This window comes from Heliangelus exortis, chromosome 2, assembly GCF_036169615.1.
Source record: "Heliangelus exortis chromosome 2, bHelExo1.hap1, whole genome shotgun sequence".
Taxonomy (NCBI): domain Eukaryota; kingdom Metazoa; phylum Chordata; class Aves; order Apodiformes; family Trochilidae; genus Heliangelus; species Heliangelus exortis.
In genome coordinates, this window is record NC_092423.1 from 9,923,123 (window position 1) to 9,944,632 (window position 21,510).

The 21,510-nt window shown below is 39.7% G+C and overlaps 1 protein-coding gene across 1 annotated transcript in view; it reads right to left on the reverse strand.

Annotated features, from left to right (window-relative positions):
- Positions 1-543: 543 nt before the first annotated feature.
- PTPRN2 (protein tyrosine phosphatase receptor type N2) overlaps positions 544-21,510 on the reverse strand; it is a 622,824-nt gene continuing 601,857 nt past the window's right edge. Inside the window, exons 22-23 of the mRNA XM_071734753.1 lie at positions 10,289-10,362; positions 544-5,274 (exon numbers count right to left, since the gene is read on the reverse strand). Of these exons, the coding sequence (XP_071590854.1) occupies positions 5,203-5,274; positions 10,289-10,362 (146 nt within the window). The 3' untranslated portion in view covers positions 544-5,202. The remainder of the gene's footprint in view (positions 5,275-10,288; positions 10,363-21,510) is intronic.

Genomic DNA, 21,510 nt, shown 5'->3' on the forward strand with positions numbered 1-21,510 from the left:
CCGTGGTTTTCCAATACTTGAAGGAGCATATAAATAAGAAAGTTGAGTTAGGACTTTTTGCATGGATGTGTAGTGAGAGGACAAGGGGTAATGACCTAAAACTTGGGAGAGATTTAGATTAGATACTAAGAAGAAATTCTTCACAATGAGGATGGTGAGACACTGGAACAAGTTGCCCAAGGGTGGATGCCCCCTCCCTGGCAGTGTTCAAGGCCAGGCTGGATGGGGCCTTAAGCAACATGGTCTAGTAGAAGGTGTCCCTGCCCATGGCAGGGAGGTTGGAACCAGATGACTTATCCATTTTATCATGCTATCAAAATTTTGGCATCTGCAGTTTGACAGGTCACACACTCAAACCAGGAGTGGCTGCAGTATCTTCTGTTCACAGAAGATTAAATGGGGACCTCCAAGCCATCAGGAAGACATTTGTGCCCTTCTTTTTCAGCCCTGTGTGCCCACCTCAGATACTCAAAATCCATCTCTCCAGTAATGGATGGAGGTACCACTCCCTCCCCTCAAAGAAAAGAAAGCACCATCTGGTAATGCTGTATTCACAATACTGTACTCCACAGACAATGTGACTTTATTCACAAATATGATTTTTACAGAGGTAGAACAAAATACTTTGTATAATCTTTTTTTTTTTCTTTTAAACTATATACATATAAAGAATATAATAGAATGACAAGAAAGAAAAGATTGTACAGAAAACAACATTATGCCATCAAATACAGTACGAAGAGCATGCAAGAGCAGCTTCAAATGAAATCTTGCTGGTGTAACTTCATTTTATTTCTAATGTGGTAAATGAAGAGTAATAAAGAGTCATGCTCTAACTGGACTGAGTATGCCACAGCTCTGCAATGTTGTTTTAATTTTTTTGTCTTTTAAAATAAACCAACAGGATAGCTTTCTTTTCACTGTGGTTAGGGATGCTTTGGTAATGCCCAATGTAATTTTAACAGAAAAATATAATAATCAAATCTACAAAGTGCACTCTCATTTAAAAAGCAAACAATAGAAACTGTACAGTTTTAAAAAGCGAATTATCTCAACTGCTTCTTAACAGAATTTTCTAAACAAAGAGGAAAATATGCAGAATAAAAATTAAGAGAGCTATTGTTCTGTAACAAAGCTAATCAAATACTTGTTTTCTATTCCAATAAACAGTTTTTTTAATTAATGACTATTCTGGGAATTATGAAGTGGGCTGGATTTTATTAATGTTCCACTTGACTAATAAAGCATGAACTCCTTACAGGTACTATAGCTGTCATTCCCCTAGGGATGGATGGGGATTGGTTCTGCATGCATACCAGACAGGAACAAGGTTTAATCATTGGTGTAGATTTAAAAAATATTTTAAAATGTTTTAAATGTTTAATAGTGCCTATAAAAATAAACTTGCTTATTTTGCTACTGAGTTGATCTTTAGATATGGGATTTTCTGCTGAGATTCTTTCTTTGGCCCTGACAATTTCCAGGGATGCTACTTGGGCTGCACCAGGTCCCACAGATGATAGCCAAGAGAGATCATACCTGAAGGATGTGAAGGCAACAGCAAACCCCACACTGTGTTCCTGGTGACAAGAGCTGATTCTCAGGGATCTGGGCTTTGGGGAACAGTGCTCTCCTGCCCATCCATCCCTCCAAATCCTGGCCCATGTCATGGGAAGGATGTTACTGCTGTTACTTTTATGAACCAATAATGCTGGTGAAAACCACCTTTCCATGCCTCATGTCTGCACCCACTGGGACCACATAAGTGTGGGGTCTGATCTGGTCACTGCTGCCTTGCTCAGGACCAGGAGCTGTGCTCCCTGCTGTGCCTGTGGGAAAACAGGGGTTTGCCCCTCAGCCACAGGCTTTGGCCAGTGAGGAAGGGAACTGTGAGAACTGAGGTTAAATTGCCCTCCTGCAGCTCTCTCCCTTAAATGCAATTTAAAGATTCAACCATAGAAGCAACACCTGTGCCTTCAATTTGTCTTTATCAATAACACAAAGATGTTCTTCAAGATACTGCACATGTGCTGTTTATGGGTGCACATCAGGCACCAGCTGAAGCTTCAGTCACAATCTGTTTTTAAAGATCAAGCAGAATATTGAAGAGGGAAGGACTGTGGGTCTTACTTGACTCTGGCCCCTCAACCGATCCTGGCTTACAGGGAGAAGCTCAGCTCAACCAGACAGTGAACATGGGGCAGGTCCCATGCCCAGTGCAAGTGGCTGAGGTGGCTTGAGCAGCAGCCTTTGCCAAATCACAGGGATTAATTTAACTGCAGTGAAAAGGGTAAAGAAATACCTGCCCTGCACGAGAAATCTCTGTGGCTTCATCCATGGCTTTGGCACCTCCCTGGGAAAGGAACTGTCAAACTCCACCAGATCACCCTGGTGCAACTGAAAGCTGCATTTCACTATAATGGACCTTGCAGCAGATTTTCACCCCCAGAAGCATGGCATTTATTGAGAGGCTTGAACATTATGCTTCCCCTTACAGATGAAATACTCTGTGTGATATTTTGTGGTCAACAGAATAAGCCTGGCACCTCTTTGTGGAGGAACTGTACAAACCACAACTGAAATAACAGGGTTGTCAATGACATTCAGCAGGAGATGCTTTAACCCTCTGAGTAAGACTGCATCTTTCTGTTGTGTAAACTGGTCTACAAATATGAATAAAACAATACATCCCTGCCCCATTAGCTTTGGGGAAGATAAATGTCCTCTAATCTACGCTAAATAAACTCTGAAACATGAAGACCAATATTTAAGCCCTACACTCAGCTGCTTGTGAATTAATAGGGATCACCCTGAAATTGCTATTAAGAAATGCAAATATTTGCAAAAGAACAATTAAAAAATATTCCTGAAGTGCAAATGAAAGGCTTGTCAGCCATGCTTGTGGTATGTACAGGGACAGTCAGAAGGTGAACGCTAATGAATCCCAGGGCAGAAATCTATGCTAAAAACCCATTATCCCATTGGCAGTAGGTAATGGCACAGCATCTTGCACTGGGAAATAATTCTACCCACTAATCAGGGGGCTTGGCTTAGGATGTTCTAATTTTGATATTTCGGACAGTTTGCTTGGATATAACTACCTGTATTTTCAGAAAGCTGCAGTACATGGCTCACAGTAAATCTAATTCAAACACTTGCTGATACTGCTTAAACCGATCTCATCTGCAATTTTGTGTTAGCTAAAGTAATAAAAGAATCCTGTTAAACCTAAATTATCAAATGAAAAAGGCAATTTTCCCATTCATACTCCATTAGTTTTTTTAGTTATTGCTAGGAAAGCTCTAAAATGCTTAGGCCATAAAATAAACATGTGGCTTAATGTACAGTATGTGTACTTAAGAGGATGATGGCATCTGCAGTAACTGCTCTGTACTGCCACAGTAATGGGATGCACAAATTAAGCAACAGCACATACCAAGTAAAGCATACAAAAATGTATGGCAAAAAGTAACAAGCCTTCTGCCTTTTTTTTTTTTTTAATAACTCTTTAATTGCTAGAAAGAAGAAATCACCAATATTCACACCTACAACACAAAACTGCAACATGGTTGATTTCAACAGATGCCTGTTACCCCTGTGCCAGCAAAACTATGCAATATTGTACCTTTAACATTTCAGTGATTAGAAGTTTATAAAAGCTTCCCCTTCCCAAATTAGATTAAATGATACATTCTTCAGTCCTGAAGTCATATGATGAGCCTAATATGTTTTCAAGCATACAACATTGTTAAGATTTTGGAAAAAAGCACCCCAAAATTCTTAAATCATGGAAATGTAGGATCACATATGAAAAAGCATCTAAACATTCACTTTTGAAAATGAAATTAAGAGCCTAGATCACGAAGATACCTTTAACAATTTTACTCTCAGGCCCTTCATTCAAATACATCTATAGATGTATTTCTAATAGAAAGTACAGAGTACTTTCTATTAATGATTTAAATTCCTTCAGAAGAGCAGCACAACCAGACCTGCAAATTCACATAGGCAAGATGGCCTAACCAAACCATTTACAGACATATTTTTCAACAGCAGGTGTTAGGATTTTGAGAACACAAGAACCTCCGAAATTCAACCCGTGTGCTTCTTTATCCCTTAATGTTTAGGTAAAATAGTCATCATTTGAAACAAGGAGCAAGCAGAGCCTCTTCAGAAAGGTGCAATGAGTGTCTGGATCAGACAAACTCAATGAGTATTGTAAAATGCTGACTGGAGATTTCTCCTTCAACCAGACTTTTACAGAAATATATTTTCCTGGCTAAAAATGATGGTAGAACACAGTTTTACAGAGGGAAACACAAAAATATAAAGAGGAGAGTCCCATTTCCTTCCTCAGTAATCCCAAAAATCAACCATCTGCTACCATTACAGCTCTGGATATTTACCTGACTGCTGACAGAGCCTTTGCCCATCACCTGAGGTGAGTCCATACTCTCCTTTTCAGTGCTGTCAGTGGTAGGTACATAGTCAGAATTGCTGTGCTCATTTTTCCCCAGCTTCCCATTAAGGTGACCAACTTGTTCTCCCTAGTTGCAACAACTGTGCAGGCCTATTTACTTATAGCTCAGATTTTCTTCCATTCATGGCACAAAGCTGAAAAGTAAACAACAGTTAAGAAAACAGTTGCCTGCCAAAGCTCAGCATGAGAAGGTGCACAATCTCTTTGCCAGAATCTGGATCTCTGTTTACTCACACCCTCAGCACTGTTTCATGCTCTTGCTTGGCATTGTATAGGAGCAATCACCATCCTCTTCAGGCCCTCCACACTTATTCAGCTTTTGAGAAGTTACAAAATATAACAGAACACTGTTTTCTGCGACTATATTGACTGCACTAATTACCCACAATACTGTATATTTGCTATTAAGAACATGAATGTGTGCTTTCAAAGTGTGACAGGGCTTCGAGGATGTGAAAGGCATTAGATGGATTGTTCTGTCACTTAATCTGAGGCTTCGATGTACTTTTAAAAACCTGTTTAAAAACCCAAAAAAACAGAACGCACATTTTAACTGTTGAACTTTAACCAGCTAAAGGAGTTTCTAAGGACCCTATCACTACGTGGTTACAACAGAAGATACACACTTAAGTCAGGTCACGGTTTCCAAGAACATTCACAGGGACTGAGGATGAGGAAGATGAGGGACGGATCCTGCGGGAACCTCCGAGAGGCTGAGCTGCTCACTGGGGAAGTGCCTTGAGTATTGCATTCACTTCCTCTGCAACTGCTGTCAAAGCAAACTCGAACTGCTCCTGCAGAGAGAACAAACACACGCTCTGAATAATAATCCAAAACCCTCTCCAAGAGCCTGCTGCAACTATTCTGCAGCCGACTGTCCTCAAGACATTGTTAAAAATATGAATATGCAGGATGAACTATACACTGCGATGGAAAGGAACAAAATGTTCTGGGATTATTGATGCCATCTAACATGTTTGACAGCATCTTGAAGCAAGAGTCATTTTAATGGAGAAAAATGCTGTTTGCAGAAACGAAGCTATTGGGACACAATGATGTATTGCAATTGCGTGGTCAGAAGGGTTTGGGAGTAGTAGATCACCAGCCATTTCCTTCTGACATGGAGATGGAAACTTGTTACCATAATGAGATAGGAAATTAGTGAGATGCTGCAATACAGAGGCCTTGGCTTTTCTCAGGACTGTTTCTAGTTGAAATTAGCTAGAACAAATATCACTGCACCTTACAGCTATTATGTAAAATAGTATCTTGTTTTTGGTTTCCCTGTTAATTTTCTGTTTCAGCTTCCCCTTTTAGTTGCCTTTCTGCACCCACAAATTCCCTAATGGTGTCTAGATCACTCCTATTTAGGAAATACTGGGAAGGCATTTCTCTGATATTAATTTACTGTAAACCTAAACTCAAGATTACTAATGGGTTTCTGTGCTGAGTTAGCAAAAGTGTAAAGGACAGAGGAATGAATAGTCACCCTATCTACGTGCAACCCTAACACACTCCTGAACTGTCTAGTCCTACAGAAGGACAAAGGAGCTTTCCTTCCTCAAGGTTAGCAGGTGTTATATTTTTCTCAGAAATTTAGCTTCCTGGAATATCTGACAAGGTTATTTGGTGTTTGCATTTTTACTGATGAAACAGGAACGTGGGGACTTAACTGTGAATATAGACAAATTGAGGACAACAGACAAGGACCATGAAGAAGCTTCTGGATTTTCTAGAAGTACTGCAGTGGTTTAAGCCAGCTGGGACCAAGAGCTGTTGAAGAACCAGATTTGATAATGGAGCTCTGAAACAGCTCCTGCAAAGTATCCTGAGATCACTGCTGGGATGATCCCATCTGTGTTTCCAACTGCGAAACTGGTGTTCTGGTGGGTACCTTCAGACCCCAAAATTTGTGCTGCCCGGGCTGTGTAGGATGGCTGCAGGTGTGCCAGCAGCAGTGGATGGCTGAGGAACACAGCCAACCTCTGAAAGGTGATTACTGGACTAAAGCACTCATTTTTCCACAGTGTTTCACTTTACTGTGGAAATCTTCAAGAGGGATAAAAGAACAAACTCCAGATATGCAACTCAACTCATAGTTCAGAAAGACAGCTGACTTAATTCCTCCAATTCAGTGCCAGACTTCTTTCTCTTAGCCCGCTGCAGAGTCATCTCCCATGTGGAGATGCCTCAGAGAGAAGTAATGATGGGCACAGTTCCTGAGCAGCAGCAGAAGAACAAAACTCAGAATAATTTCTCAGAGACACTGACATTAAGCATTTTGCTGTCAAAGTGGCATCCCAGTACATTTGATGGACTGCAGCCAAGAGTTTTCAATCAGACATCAATTCACCCTAAAGAGCAGGACTCATCCTCATTAGGAAAAAGAAAATGATGTATATGCCTGCCTATGCCTCCCCAAGGTCTCTGCAATTAAAGAAAAGACTGGAAATGCTGGTGGCCACCCAGGAGTAACACTCATATTTTAACCAGAGTACACTGAATGCATAAGATGGCAGTGGAAGCAGAGAGGGCATTCATCTACACATGCTGTTCCAGAACCAAACTGGGTGCTCATACAGGCTCAAAAAGCTTCAGGAAATTTGGGCTGATGCATAAGAAGTTCTTGCCTCTGGGGATAAGAGCCTTGGCAGGAAGAGCCAGAAGCCTCTGAGCCCCATTGATACAGATCTGTGAGGTGTGCAGCTGCCTGGGCAGTGACAGAGCCTTGCACCAGGGCTGGCAGGAACTGGGACAACCAGGTGCTCCCAGGATGTTGGTGACAGCTGATCCCAGGGCTGCCCATCCTCGGAGCACAGGGAGCACAAGAGAAGAGGCTGATCTGAAGCTGACAGGGTTGACATGGGGCTGCAGCCAAGTTCCAGAGATGTGCAGATGCCTCTTCCAAGATGTGGGCATCAGTTCAGAAGAAGGGAAGCTGCCCACAGTAATGAAGCTACCTCATGTGCTCTTCATCTGAGTGCATAGTCAGGAAAAACTCTTAAGGTCAGGGATTACAATGCTTTTAATATTTATCCAATTGCTGAAAATAACTTATAAATCTGCCCTTTAATTTTGTTGGTTTGAGGAGTGTTCACCTATCTGTCAGGCTGGAGACCAACTGACCTTCAGGTGCCTTTACTGCTCACGGAGAGGTTCCCCTCAGGTGAGCACCGAGTACTGCTGCACCACCTGAGGAAAAGCATCTCTCTCAGCAGAGGACCATGTGCTGATCAACATGAACTCATGAAATTCAGATACGGATTTTGGAGACAAGTCCAGTGGAGTCTACCAGCTAACATTGGGTGTGACCCTAAATTAGTGAGGTAAAATGACATTCAAAGCATAATCTTTAGAGCCAGAGCTCAAAACTGACTGAAAAACTGCAGTAAAGGAGACAGCAGAGCAGACACATGAGATTTCCAAGGACTTGGCACTTCTGAGATGGTGCAGATGAACTCTTTACCCTCCTTCATTTTGCATGAGATGCAGAGGCAAAATACAGATAATGCAGCTTCCACTGATATGTACCATCACCTGCCAAAGAAAAGACTCCACACACCTCACACACCTTTCCATGAGAACAACCACTGTTAGATCAAATTAATTTCGGGAATTTTTTAAAGGAGCTCAGTTTGTTGTTTCATACCACTACACTCTGTCACATATATTATATTCAGATGCAAGATTACCTGGAGATGAATTTTAACAACCAGCTGTGCACAGAAAACAGAGCTGGACAGGCATTTTGTGGTGTCAGTCCACTCATGATGCAGAAGTGACAACATATTTAGAAAAAATAATAAGCTATGTTTTACTAAGTCTGCAAATAAGATTTCCCAGGAAAACAAACAATACATGTAGTTTGTAAGACTCAACGAAGAATTTTAGCTAAATAGTGCAAGAGGACAGATATAGAAGGAGAGAGAAAAAAAGGAAATATTTATTTTCTCCATCACAGAGGATATGCTTCTTCCTTCATTATTTTTTCCTCTCACATGTGGCATATCAATTTTACTTTACGATTCTCCTGCAAAAACAAGCCCGTAACAAACCCACAAACCCTCTATTATGCTTCTCAGAAATCCAGAATGTCGTTATGATAATTTCATTACCATTTATTATATACAGTGCTTTTGAATTAAAGATCACTTCCAGATGACAAAATGTTGCAAACAAATCTTTTACATGCTTACTGGAAATGTGGAGCGCTGCCTGCTGGAAACACAATAACATTGCTGAAGAAAGTTGGTGTTTATTTTGCCTAGGGATATTCTGTAATTGGCATTTCTAACCTGACTTTTAATCCATTGTTTTAAATTACTCCAAGAGTCTAATATTCCTCATTTGTATTCAGCTGGGAGAGAAGAGAGGTTTGTTTAAATCCATCAGAAAAATTCTCTGGGGATTGTGCATTGCTAGCAAGTAACCAGATATTTATAATTTGCAAGACATTAGCTTGAATAAGTGATTTAGGTGGTTTTGAGAAACTGACAATGATGGAAGAAGGAGCAAGAGGAGAGATAAGCAGCATCCTGAGAAAATTTTTCATCTTGGATGAAAACACAGGATACATTTCTTTACTGGAGCTCTTACAGATAAATGTTTGAAGGGGAAAAACACATCTCGAGAAAGATTTTCATAGGACTTGGGTAACTATTTCTAAGCTAACTGAGAGAAGTCATTCATGTAACCTCACTCTTTGGCTCTGGAACTATGGTTTTTGTTTTTCTTGTAGACAACAAGCTGTAATTTCTCAGTCCTGTGAGAAAAACTGAAATCAGAGCTCTATACTTCTGCAGAGCTGCCATATATTTTGGATGCATTATACAGAGTAGCTCAGGATTTCCATCTTCCCTGAGAGCAAATATATGTGACACTGGATACTGTGTGCTATGTGCATTTTTTTCCCCTAGTCTGAACAATCAAAGCCACAGAAACATCTGTGCATTTTTATGTCTTACTCGCAGATAAAGATTAGTTATCAACTTTCATATGGTATTTTACAATACAAATTTATTTGGTCTCCATACCACAAAAAAATTCTTTATTGTTGTATTCATAGATAGTAACTTGCAGAAAATACCCCAGAATATCACTCCATACATCACCGAAATATTTAATAAAAGAAAGGTTCATTTCTAATTTAAGGCACTATAATCACACCATCAGCTATCTTCAAAAGTTTTACATTGTGGAAATGTAAACTGACAGGAATTACAGAGTAAGATGTTCATCTCACCAAAGGGTACAAATACCATCACCATGCTACACCCATAAAGGACATAGCTTTAGGCATAATCCAAGCTTTTTCATTCAAAGATACTAAAAATTACTCCATTTCCTACAAAACTATATCACCTTCAAATAAAAAAATATTTTTTTCACAAAAAATATCAGATGTAGCAGTTTCATTCTCTTTAACGAGCTAAAGCTTTTAAACAAATATTACATGCACAGTTAAGCACAGATACTCTAAAAATAATCCATATTTCAGGATGAAAGCAAGAACATTCTTTCAAATGCACATTTTCTTTAGTAGGCTATAGATTGTTGTCTTGACTGCCCTTCATATATGGTAATCAAGATAGATGTTGGAGATGTTACAAGAAAGAGCAGTAAACACCAAAGAAAGTAGCCTGGATAAATCTTCAGCATAAATAAACCTCAGTTGGTAGGGAGCCAAACAGAGTAATCAGCAAGCGACCTGTGTTAAATTAGGTCATAGCCTCTCTCTTCTGTCATGAAAACAACTACTGTGAAAGACCTTTAATGTATTTAAAATCCCAGTGGATTTATTGACAGTACCTTTGTCTGGACCATGCCTGGTCTCTGGTCCCTCAAGTGCTCCAGGGTAGCAGCAATATCAATCTCTTTAGCACCTGCAACAAACCACAAATTGGGCTGAGTTCAGAGCACAAGATAATCCATGCTGCATCTGTCAATCTCTTGCTATCGGGTTCCCTTTGGGCTAAGAGTCCAATTGAAAATTATTACATCCATCTCTCAGCAGACTTGGCAGGCAGCTGCAATTTTTGTGTTCATATAGAAAAAATAAGAGGTTGGGGCTGCTTTTATTAACATTAATTCAAGAAAAGCCAGAGAAAAACCAAATTCTTAAAAATGCTTGTGCACCTAGAGCAGAATATATTCTGTACAACTTCAGGGTCTGTCGTGGCAATGCCACTGAGTGTACCTTTGTCACTTCTAAGGGTATGCACTGAATTAAGGCCTGAATCACACAAAGATTTATGCTGTTAAAACAAGACTTAGGTGAATTTTTTCAATGGTGGCTGAGATCCAGAACACCTGTCTGTAGCTTCCTAGTTCAGGACCTGCAAAACAATCTTGCAGCATGATCACTCTTTGAGAGGGCAATTTTTTTGCTTTTTCTTTAGGTCATCCTTTGGGTGCCGAGACAGAATCAGCAGCACCAAGATGCAGAAACAGGGGGGGGACTGTGGGGACTGGATCCTTCCTGCCATGAAATTGGAGGTACTTTCTTTTCAAACATGATCTATTGTAGGCAAAGCAAATCCCCATGTCTCCCTCCTTTCTTAAAATAATCCACAGACTGAAGAACTAAAGGGGAGATGCTGATTTCCTACCCAATTTCCTCACTTCTAGGATGTTTCAAGACCACCCTTTTCATTTTTCTTAAGTGCTTAGCCAGATACATGTTTTTTGAGAGGACCAAGAGAAAACCAGAATTTCAGTCACTCTGGTTTGAACTCCAAGAGCAGAAGCCTGTTGGGACATCCTTTGAGATGAGTTCAGCTACAGAATTTGGCAATCTTGTATCTGCATCTTGCAGGAACATCACACAGTACCAAAGAAGCAGGCAGATGGGCAAAGGATCCCCCTAGCCAAAGTCTAAGTGCCCCATCTTGTCTTCCCTGTATTCCCTGCTGCCCTGGTTGTCCATGAATTCTCCTAAGGCAGATGTGGGTCTGCAGCATCTGAAGCTCAGGAAGATGCTGACCTCAGGTCTCTCCCTTCTTGTACATACACTGTCATTATTAGATGGTTTATCAGGGACAGGGATCAGCTGTGTTCTGATATTTGCTCCATTTGGAAGGATACTCAGTGGTGTGCTCTGAAGATTACTATGTTCCTTCAATGTGCATTTTGACAACTGTTTCTCATTACCTGGACCTAGGAATCTTCTGGCTTAGCCTGTGACAATTTGGGACTCCCTTCTGGAGGCATTTAAATCTCCTCAACTATTCACAGGGCTCTTGGTGCCTAGCCTGGGGTCCATGCTTCTAAACAGCTGCTGCTACAGTGTCTCATGTGTACACAGGTAGAACATTTACTTGCTTAGTTCCCAGGACTGGAATGGATCAATACTTACTACTATTTCTACAACTCTTGCAATTTAAAGGCTTAAGTCTAAATATAATTAGATTCATGTCAATGTAAACATTATGCGCCTCCTCACCTACCCAACTCAGTTTCATAACTCAATACCATCTTTCCAAAATTCAGAAAAACCATGAAAAGTACCTGATTTAATTTGGGTTCCTTTGATAAAAATACATGAGAAAACGTTTAAAACTAACATAAGCTCTAGAAGAGTAATTAATTTGCAACGCATTCTTTGCACTGATGAAAATATGTCCTTCAGCTGTAACAGAAATGGAATGAATTCATTCAGTAAACATAACTGGCAACTTAGAAAAGGTATTCGACAGATACTTTTGCTGATTACCATGGGTTGGGGCAGTGTTTGGGTTTTGTTCCCCCACCCTCTGCCTCCTGCATTGTACAGAAATCTACAGGGATGAGCTTTGAAAAAAATAAAAAGTTTTATTTTAAAATACTCCCCTGCCACAAAGCAGACCAGAGAAACACATACTCACAGATGCTGTAAATCCTGTAACAACATCAGTAATTATACCTTAGGTCTGTTTCAGGTTTGCAGTGGCAGTTCAGCTGAAGAGCATCAGTAAAGGTTCACTCTTTGTAAACCCTCTCACTGATGTAACATGGTGGCTCATTTCATTGTTTAGTCTCATACGTGCACCTTGGATTTTCTTGTTCCACCACAGATGTCCATCCAGAGCTCTGCAAGTACCGTGCAAGCTTTACAGCCTTACTTGTGGCCTTCAATAGATTACCAGGAATTAAAATGTCCTTGTAGCATCTTGGCTCAACATAAGACAAATTCTCTCTTTCAGAAATGAAGATGTGAGGAAAATTGAAGACAATGACATGGATATGGTTACACACAGTCCAGAGCCATGTTTGAGAAGGATGAACCCAGAGATTCTCCCCATGGAGCTGGCAGGCTCAAGTGCCACATGGGCTTCCCCATGGATTTAAATGTGTATGTGCCCCCTCCAGTAAGGGACTGTCTTTATTTGAAAATACCTGAGCCTCAGGACAAAAAGGGAAAAGGTTCATCACAAGCCCTTATAACACTTTCAAATGATCAGACTTGCTTCTGAGCTTACCTGTGAAAGAGTTAACTCCTCTGTGATGCAGATTGCAGGCATTTACTAGTGAAATGATGCTTGCTTTTTTATCATCATTAACAGAATGACATGCCTAATAGTATGAACAATGCCTGATTACAAAATCCTGATTTAGCAAAACACCAAAGCATATGCTTGCACTGGAACATAAAAATAGTCCTAGTGGGCCAGCGTGTTTAATGGGAAGCTTGTTTTGAAGCATTTTGTCAGTAAAACTCCCTGAAACATCAGTTTTTACTGATCAGTGTTTCCCAGCCCATCAGCACATCACCACAAGCACTTCTGATGTCCTCAGCCAAAGGCAATTAAAAGCAAAAGGAGAGCAAAGTATGATTTTGCCCAAAGCACATTTGTTGTTCAGAGGCCAGGAGGTCAGAAACAAGGCAAAGCAGAGGCAGAGATTGGTTTGCTACCCCCTTTTTTTCCTCATTCTTTAATGCCTCTGATACGACGATGTTGGGTACCACATAAGAGCCTAGAGAGGCTGATGAACAAAACTTAGTGTTGCAAAGATGGGCAGTTGTTTCTGAAGAAAAATGTCTCAGAAAAAGAAAATTCACAGGAAAAAGGATGAAATCAATGGTGTAGCCAGCATGATTTGTTTTCTCTGTACCCGAGCAAACCTCTCTTCCTCCCCCACATCCATTGCTACATGCTCTGAATCTATTTATTTATTGTGCTTAAAACAAATGACTTTAAATATCTATTACTAGTCCACTATCAAATCTCATTTTGTAATGAGGGCTTTTTTTTTTCTTTCTATTTAAATTTATGCTAGATTGCTGTTACATAAGTTCAGCTCATGTGTGCAATGAGAGTCTGTAGCCAGTTCTCCAATGACAGGGATGGACAAAAGAAGATTTTTCAAGGCACAAAGGAAGGTTTGAACCCAACCTGCCTTCTCAGGTGAGAGGACCTCAGTGTTTAACTGCAGTGTGAGCTTTCAGCTCTCCTTGGGATTATTTTGTTATAATCTGTCACAAATTCAACACCTTTGTCACACACTGGGGCTCTCTTATCTGAGAGTACAACAGTATGATATAACATTTTGTTTATTATTTTAAGCCATTTCAGATGACAAAAGCTGCAGCATTTGTTCCACAACATTAGGAGAGAGATGTTGTATCTCAAGCCATTAGGGTCAAATCATGCTCTTACTGACATGGCTGCAAAATACTTACAAACTGATAAGGTATTTAAAATATTTTTTATCTGGAAATCCCACATACAAACCAAATTTGATGCAATGGTTTAGAGTCTGAGCTGGAAGAACCTGACCCTCTGATTCCAAGGATACCCCATTACTGAAGGTGTTTTGCTCAAGGTACTAAACTATGAAGTCCAGCAATAGATGAAGACATCAATTTATTGTCATGCAACAAATAATCTAGAGGAAGGATTAAAAATACGTGGCTGGAGAGCACTGAGTGTTGGAAGAGACAACACAAAATCTGTCAAAAAGGCAACGTTTTCTATATTTGCACCCCATCGGTACATCTCTGTCTGCTTCACAGTGCTACTGGTATCAGAAAACAAGGATCAAAAAGAGGAAGCATTTAAAGAATAGAGAACTGCCTTTTTGCCTTTTAACTGGATTTTACTCTGCAGGGGATAAATTTGGTTTGTCTTTGTGACAGGTTCCTTTTTCACAATGGATTTTATTGCTTGTTTTAAGTGAATGTAAGAATCTAGCTTTGTGTTAGACTGAGCTAATGCTGTACCAGCTGTATTGTAAAAAATGACTGTGCTATGTGCAATGTAGGGTTTTTTTTTTTATTTTAAACAGAACTCCCATTTTCAGTAATGAACTGTGAGCCAGATACCACAGGCCATCCCCCTGTCCTCAGCAGCTCAGTGAGCCAGCTGAGTAAATACCTCTGAAAGCACTTCCACACCAGTGCAAGCCTGATTTTAACTTCAGTAATTAACTATCATCTTCCTAAAGGATTGAATCATTCACAGGGAGTGCACAACAACCCACATTAGGAACATTAACTGAATAAACGAAAAGAAGACAAGAGAAGATGCAAGCTGAATGATATTTTGCCCCTAAGGAGAGAAGTGGTTTCTGAAGTTTAGGGTCATCTCCACTGCAACCCTTTCTCTCCCCGCAGGCACCAGTGCAGGATGCTCACTGGCACTTAGCAGCTGGTGCTCCTGATTAGCAGATCTCAAGGGGTTAAAGTGTTTGCCCTTAGACAGTAGTGTACATGCATCCAGCATGTCACAAAAACTTGGGTAAAAGTTGAATCCCCTTTTCTTCCAGCAATGAAACACGAGCTACCCAAATTCTGGTTCTATAAGCTCTGCAAGGTGACCAGTTCACAAGAGTTTAAATCATAATGAATTATCTAATTTTAGTTTTATGACTATAATAATGAAATCTTCTTTCTCTTTTCCTCCCTCTAAACATGGCAGGGGACTCATTTTGATAAGCACAAGACACATGAGGAACACCCTGTGGAGGATAATACCTTCCACATTGTAGCAGCATTGCTGTCGTTGTGATGGTACAGGAACAAGACAAAGTTTGTCAAGAGGGGGTAACACATTTTAATATATCAGCTAAGAAGAAAAAATGAAGGTTGATAATTAAAAAGTGGTTTTCAGGTTCAGCACACTATAGAGCTTGTGCACCTTAAAACATGCTGAGGTTTATTTTTTTTCCCCTTCCTTTTTATTTTAGTTAGAAGAACAATCAGCATTTGTTACATAAATGTGTGAAAATTTTGGCTTAACGAAGGCAAGCTTTGAGATTTTTTTTTAAGTAATAGGTTTGAACATACTTGCATGGAAAGTCAAAAGCTCTATTTTATTCATTGCTAATGAAAAGTGCAGAGTAGATTCTGTGAGACTGATAGAATTTTACATTAAAGGACTGTATTAAAAGGAATATTTTAGATTCTAGATGCTCAGAATTTTCTGTGTATTTATAAAAATAAAATGATCCCTAAATACTTCATCAAAGCAGTTATCTGGGGGGGGTATGGGGGGCTCTTTTTAAATAACCCAAACTGAACAGTTTTCTTTGTGATGTTTCACAAATATATATCACTCATAAATATTAAATTAAAAAGAATTTTTTTAGCTGGGAACAACTTTCAGGTCTGCTGGAATATATCCTCAAAAAGATACAATTATAATTCTGCAGAATGGCTACAAATTTTTTACTGTGAGTCCTAAAGGATGGCTTGGTCATTAGGTTGCTTTGTTTGGGTACATTTGAATTCTCTTCCAGACTGAGACTCTGATGTCCAGCACCACTTTGGTTAAATGCTTAAATTCAGCCTTTGTTTCACACCATCATTTATAAAATGAACCATCTTTTTCCTACCTAATAAATTGTTACGAAGGCAAATCTATTAATGTTTACAAGACACTGGAAACTATAGAGAGGTAAGGACCAAGACAGATACTTTTTTTTTTTCTATTTTTCCTAATAGCCTTTGCACCTTTCTCAGCCCTCTTTCTGCTCCTCTTGATCATAAAGTGATCACAAAGCATATATGATGTAGGAATAATGCCAAGCAGTTGTAAATGTGGGATTATTAGCACTGTTACCATTTCCCCTTCAGGAGATGATGATCTGTGTGGGAAGAAGCATTATCCCAGCAGAAAAAAATGTAGTACAAGGGGGAATACAGAAATGACCTGTCAAGTGCTTTTCTTTTTGCAGCACTAAGTGTTCAGTTTCATTCTAGTCAGATATTACCTCCTTAATGCATCTTTTTGTATTTATTATATTGTATAGGTTTTGAATTAGGCCTGGAAGGTCAAAAGGACTTGTTAGGTCAGATTAAAAACTGGCTTGTTAAAATCTCAAAGGAAGAGCACCTAATACAGCTCCTTCTGCTGCTGTTGCTAGAAGCTGCAAAAGGCCCAATTAGACTTTGCAGGCTGCAGGATCAGGAGCCTTTCAGCCTCCGAGCCCCGCGCGGCGCAGGACGCGCAGGCAGCCGGGAGCAGGGTGGGAGAATCACTTGTAATGTTATGAAGCAGCAAAAATACTCATGAGGAAGGAAATCAGGGCAAAAACACAGTGTCAGAAAGGACAGTGAGCTGTCTCCTCACAGCGTGTCTGTGTTTAGGGAGACTACAAGTGGTTTTCATGTTTGGGTGATGACCGCGTGACTCATGCCTAAAAGTGATGCAAATACTCAAAGCAAACTCCTGCACAGCAGCTTCTTCCCCCCCTCCCTGTGGGAGGACTCTGACAAACAGGCTTTCCTGGGATAAATGCATTTTCTGGTCTTTTCTGCATTCAGCTTTGCCTTAAGAAGGAGACAGACAGTGAACTGGAGGCAAGGACAATGGAGATCCAAGGACAGAAACCTCCTAAAGGATAAACAGCAACTACCAGGAGCCCAATACACAGGAAGGGCCCCTCTATACTGCTGGCTGTGGCAGTGTATGGAAACACAAGTGGGGAGCTAGGAAGGTGTATTGGTATCCAGGGACTATTATGCTGTCACAGCTGTGCTGGTCCCAATGCTTCCTGGACATAGCACAGATATGCTATAGATTTGCCATGCCCTCAAAGCACTAGATGCCTCCAGCTTCCCACTGGCAACTTCTAAAGGATGGCTCGAGTAGCTGCTCCGGCAAGTGTTTGCCCCATTGAGTGCTTAATGTTGCAGTGAAACATTTAATCACACCATATGAGGGGCAAACTCAATCTGATTAAAGAAGAAAGGGTCATAACTAGGGGGAGTGTAACACCACTTCTTCACTGACCATTAGTTTTAATGGCATACTGGTAATATTTACTAACTAGCTGAGTCTCAGAGGCCCAGCCTCATCTCATCCACTCCAGCCATCCTTGAAGTTGGAATCAGAGTTAGTCATCTCCTCTCCCAACAGCTAAGAGGGAGAGGGGAAGCTCTGATGGGCAATTCATTTGCCTGAGAATTACTCTCTAGAGATGAATATGGTTCTTCATTGATGACTGAGGAGACCTAGACAAGTAGGTTAGGTGAGATGCTTAAAGCTAGATGCTTTGTATGGCTAAAGTTAACTGAAATCAGCCTGAGCTGAAAAGAGCTGAGCTCCTGCTCTGCAGTTTCAGGCTCACAAATGCTGGAATAGGCCAAACCAGACACTGTTTAAGATCTGGTTTGTCTCTGTTACCTTCTGCTCTTCAACCACCCCCCAGGCTGATGAACATGACAAAAGAAAAAGCAATGTGGAACCACAATGAAAAGATAAACCAGTTGCAGTACAGTGTAGGGAGGGCCATGGAAGTGAAAATCGTGTTGTAAGAGCAACTGCTGTTTGTACAGTGCTCTGCTGCAAAGAAACAAGAGTATTTTCTTTCTTCAACTCGTATTGTCCAAATGCCCATTAAATAAAAATACCTCTAAATATTGCAGTTAAAAAAAGGGAACAGAATAACAGCTACAAACTACAAAAATAAAAGCAGTTTTCATATGTAGTTATCCAGATGTCTGGTGCTGTAGCTGCTGGAGTTCTGCCATCAGCCAGAAAAATTATTTGATGCTTTTCATGGAAAGAGAAGTGCATCAACAAAACCTTCATGAGGGACATACTTTTAAAGATAACAACAACAAAAAAATTAATTCAGATGGCATTTTCATTAGAAGCTTATTCTCTCTCTGAAATGAACAAATCTGTGTTCATGCACGTATGTGGTTAGGGGTGGACCCAACAGATACCTGATTCTGTGAACTGTCTGTAATTCAGAAAAAATACCTAAGTTCTATACACCTAGCAATGATCCAGACTAAAATTTCACTACCTTTGTTAAAAAACATGAACCAAACAATAAAAACATAACAAAACAAAACACTCACAACAGCAGAAAAACGATGGACAAAGCAAGCATATAAATGGAGAAGGGATTACTTTAATAAAAATGAAGCAAAGAAAATTATTCTGATGGTCATCCACACAGAGAATACACATTACATCATGTGTTACTGTTTACACATTTTATATTAATACTTGAAAACTGTGTGTTATAAATGTATAAATGTAAGTGATATGGCCTTGTCAGTAGACAATCCAAAGGAAGGTGATACTGAAGATGGAGCAGCTAGGAAAGCCCAGTATTTTAAACACTGCTACAGGAAAATACTGCTTCTAAGCTTGCACTGATTTCAACACTCTTGAAGCAACAAAAATTCCCTACTGACAAGTCAGCTTTTAAGATAATATCCTTTGTCAATGCAGACAAATTGTGCAGGAACCACTCATTTTAACAGAATACAAACATATGTTAATTTGAGGCCAAATTCTTCCTCACTTCCACAGTGCACAAGAAAATGTTACATCATATTCTATACTGTATAGGAACAGTTTCTCTTTTACATCTACATTTCCCCCAGCCTCCCCATATGTTAAAAATAAAAGAAATATGCCTAAATTACTATATGCAAGAAATAGAAGTTAATAATTTATATTCCATATGGGGCAAGATATCCCCCAATCACCTATGGTCACTCTAGAAAATACCAGTGCACACATCTAAATTCAACTTATACATGCACACAGACACATGTGGAGAGGGTTGAGACTGAAAGAACTGTGGATGTGCTTAAAGGTGTTCCTCAGTATCAGCTCCCATAGAGCTCTAGGCAATTTCCTTCTTTTAGTACCTCTTCCAGAAATTGTCAATGAGTTACCTGAAAGGCAGTTCATCTCCACATGCTGAATCAAACATGAACAAAGCTAAGATGCTGATTGCAAAAATGACATTTCTGAAAATGTGTCTCACTTTGCCCTAAAAAAAAATTTGGAGTCCCCTTTGGAAAATTAATTTTTTTTACAGAGGACACAGAAGTAGCTCACCCACATGAATCTATTAAATTCTCAGAACTACATTTTATATTACTTTAATTTTACATTGCATGTAGGTGGCGATGCTTTCACAAGACAGTACATGGAGTGACCTGAATAAAAGATGTAACTATTAGACTCATTCTTTAACATGTTTATCCTTTAAAGTGACAAAACTGGTCCAGCTACAGAAGTTGGGGAATACTTAAAGTTTAGTTAGGTAATATACCCTGTACCCTTTACAGCAGGAAGACTACCATCTGGTCAATTAAACACTTCTCTTCAAATCCTTCTATGGAATGCTGCATGAGATTAGGTACAAATAAGTAGTTCTTCACTCTGTATATAAACCTCCTTTTCCAAACATTTGCCCAGCTGTTTCTCCAACCAATAGCCCAGCACTTCTATAACCAGCTTTTTCACTTTTCCATATTCTAACCTACCCATTGTGTGAAAAAATGCCGCCCAAATTCCTTATCTGCTTGTTTCCTCCTTAGTTTCAGTCAATGACCTCTTGTTTTCAAATTAGTCACTATCTCAAGCTGCTTATTGACATCAATACATTCCTTTCAGGGTCTTCTAATGCTCTATGGGGACCTCCCTTCGTGCTCCCTTTCCCAAGGCACAGCCCATGTCTGATCAGTCTTTCTTCACAATTCATTTGCCCCGAACCCTGAATAATTAGGATTGCTTTCTAGCACACAGAACAGCAAATAATTCAAGAAATATGACCCTTCTAGAGTAATCCCTGACTGCTAAGCTATTAAAAAAAAAAAAAAAAAAAGGAAGAAATTGCATCAACATTTGCTTTTTGTTTGGAATCTCTATATGCCATAAAGAAAACCATCTGAAAGTGCAGTGCATACAACATACAGCAGGAAACATCAACCAACACCACCTCCCCTCTAGTCACTAAATCACTTCACAACAGAACATGCTACTTCTTAATCTTCATTTCATGAACTATTAATTGATAACTCTATAGTGCCAATAATGTACCAAAAGCTTTATGCCTCAAAAGGTGTTTCAAAGGAAACAAACATTGTTTTAAATTCCCATAAATAGCAAGAGCTCTCTGAGCATCACAAGCTGGACAGTAAAAAACTGTCCTATACATTCCCTATACACTTCTGCAAGTAGCTGGGGGCCCAGCTCTCATTGTGATTAATTATCTGCTGGGAAAGGCTACAAGAATGAGCACTATTTGCCTAATTGTGTTTCCAGGGTAACTCATTACATAAAAGTTACAAACATAAATGCAGCTCATTTAGAAACTGGCCTTATAACACTTGATATGTTTACATGGACACTTAAGAACTTTTTTTCAGAATTTGAAATCGCAGTGTTTTAGATTTACATGTTTAGCTGAGGCAGTCTTATGGATAGCCTAACAGTGCAGAAAGTAATACCTAATGTTTTTTGGCTTTAGCAGCCTGCATCTTTTTCTCTCAAATAGCAACAGCCAGCAAAGCGATCAGTTAAAACTTAGGACAGTAACATTTTCAAGTCCTGAATTTTTCTGCCATAGATTTTCTCAGAAAACCACCAATACCATCATTAAATGGTACAAAGAAAAAATTAAAAAAAAAAAAAGAAAGTAATCTCTCTTTTACACTACATATTATCTCAAGCATTGTATGACAAGTAGTATCTTAAATTTCATTTTTGTGGAAGAAGCTGGATCCTGGTCTGAAGAAATATCCCCTTGTTGAGCACAAGCATGTCAGAATAGACTGCACTAGATTTGTATCAGCCCAA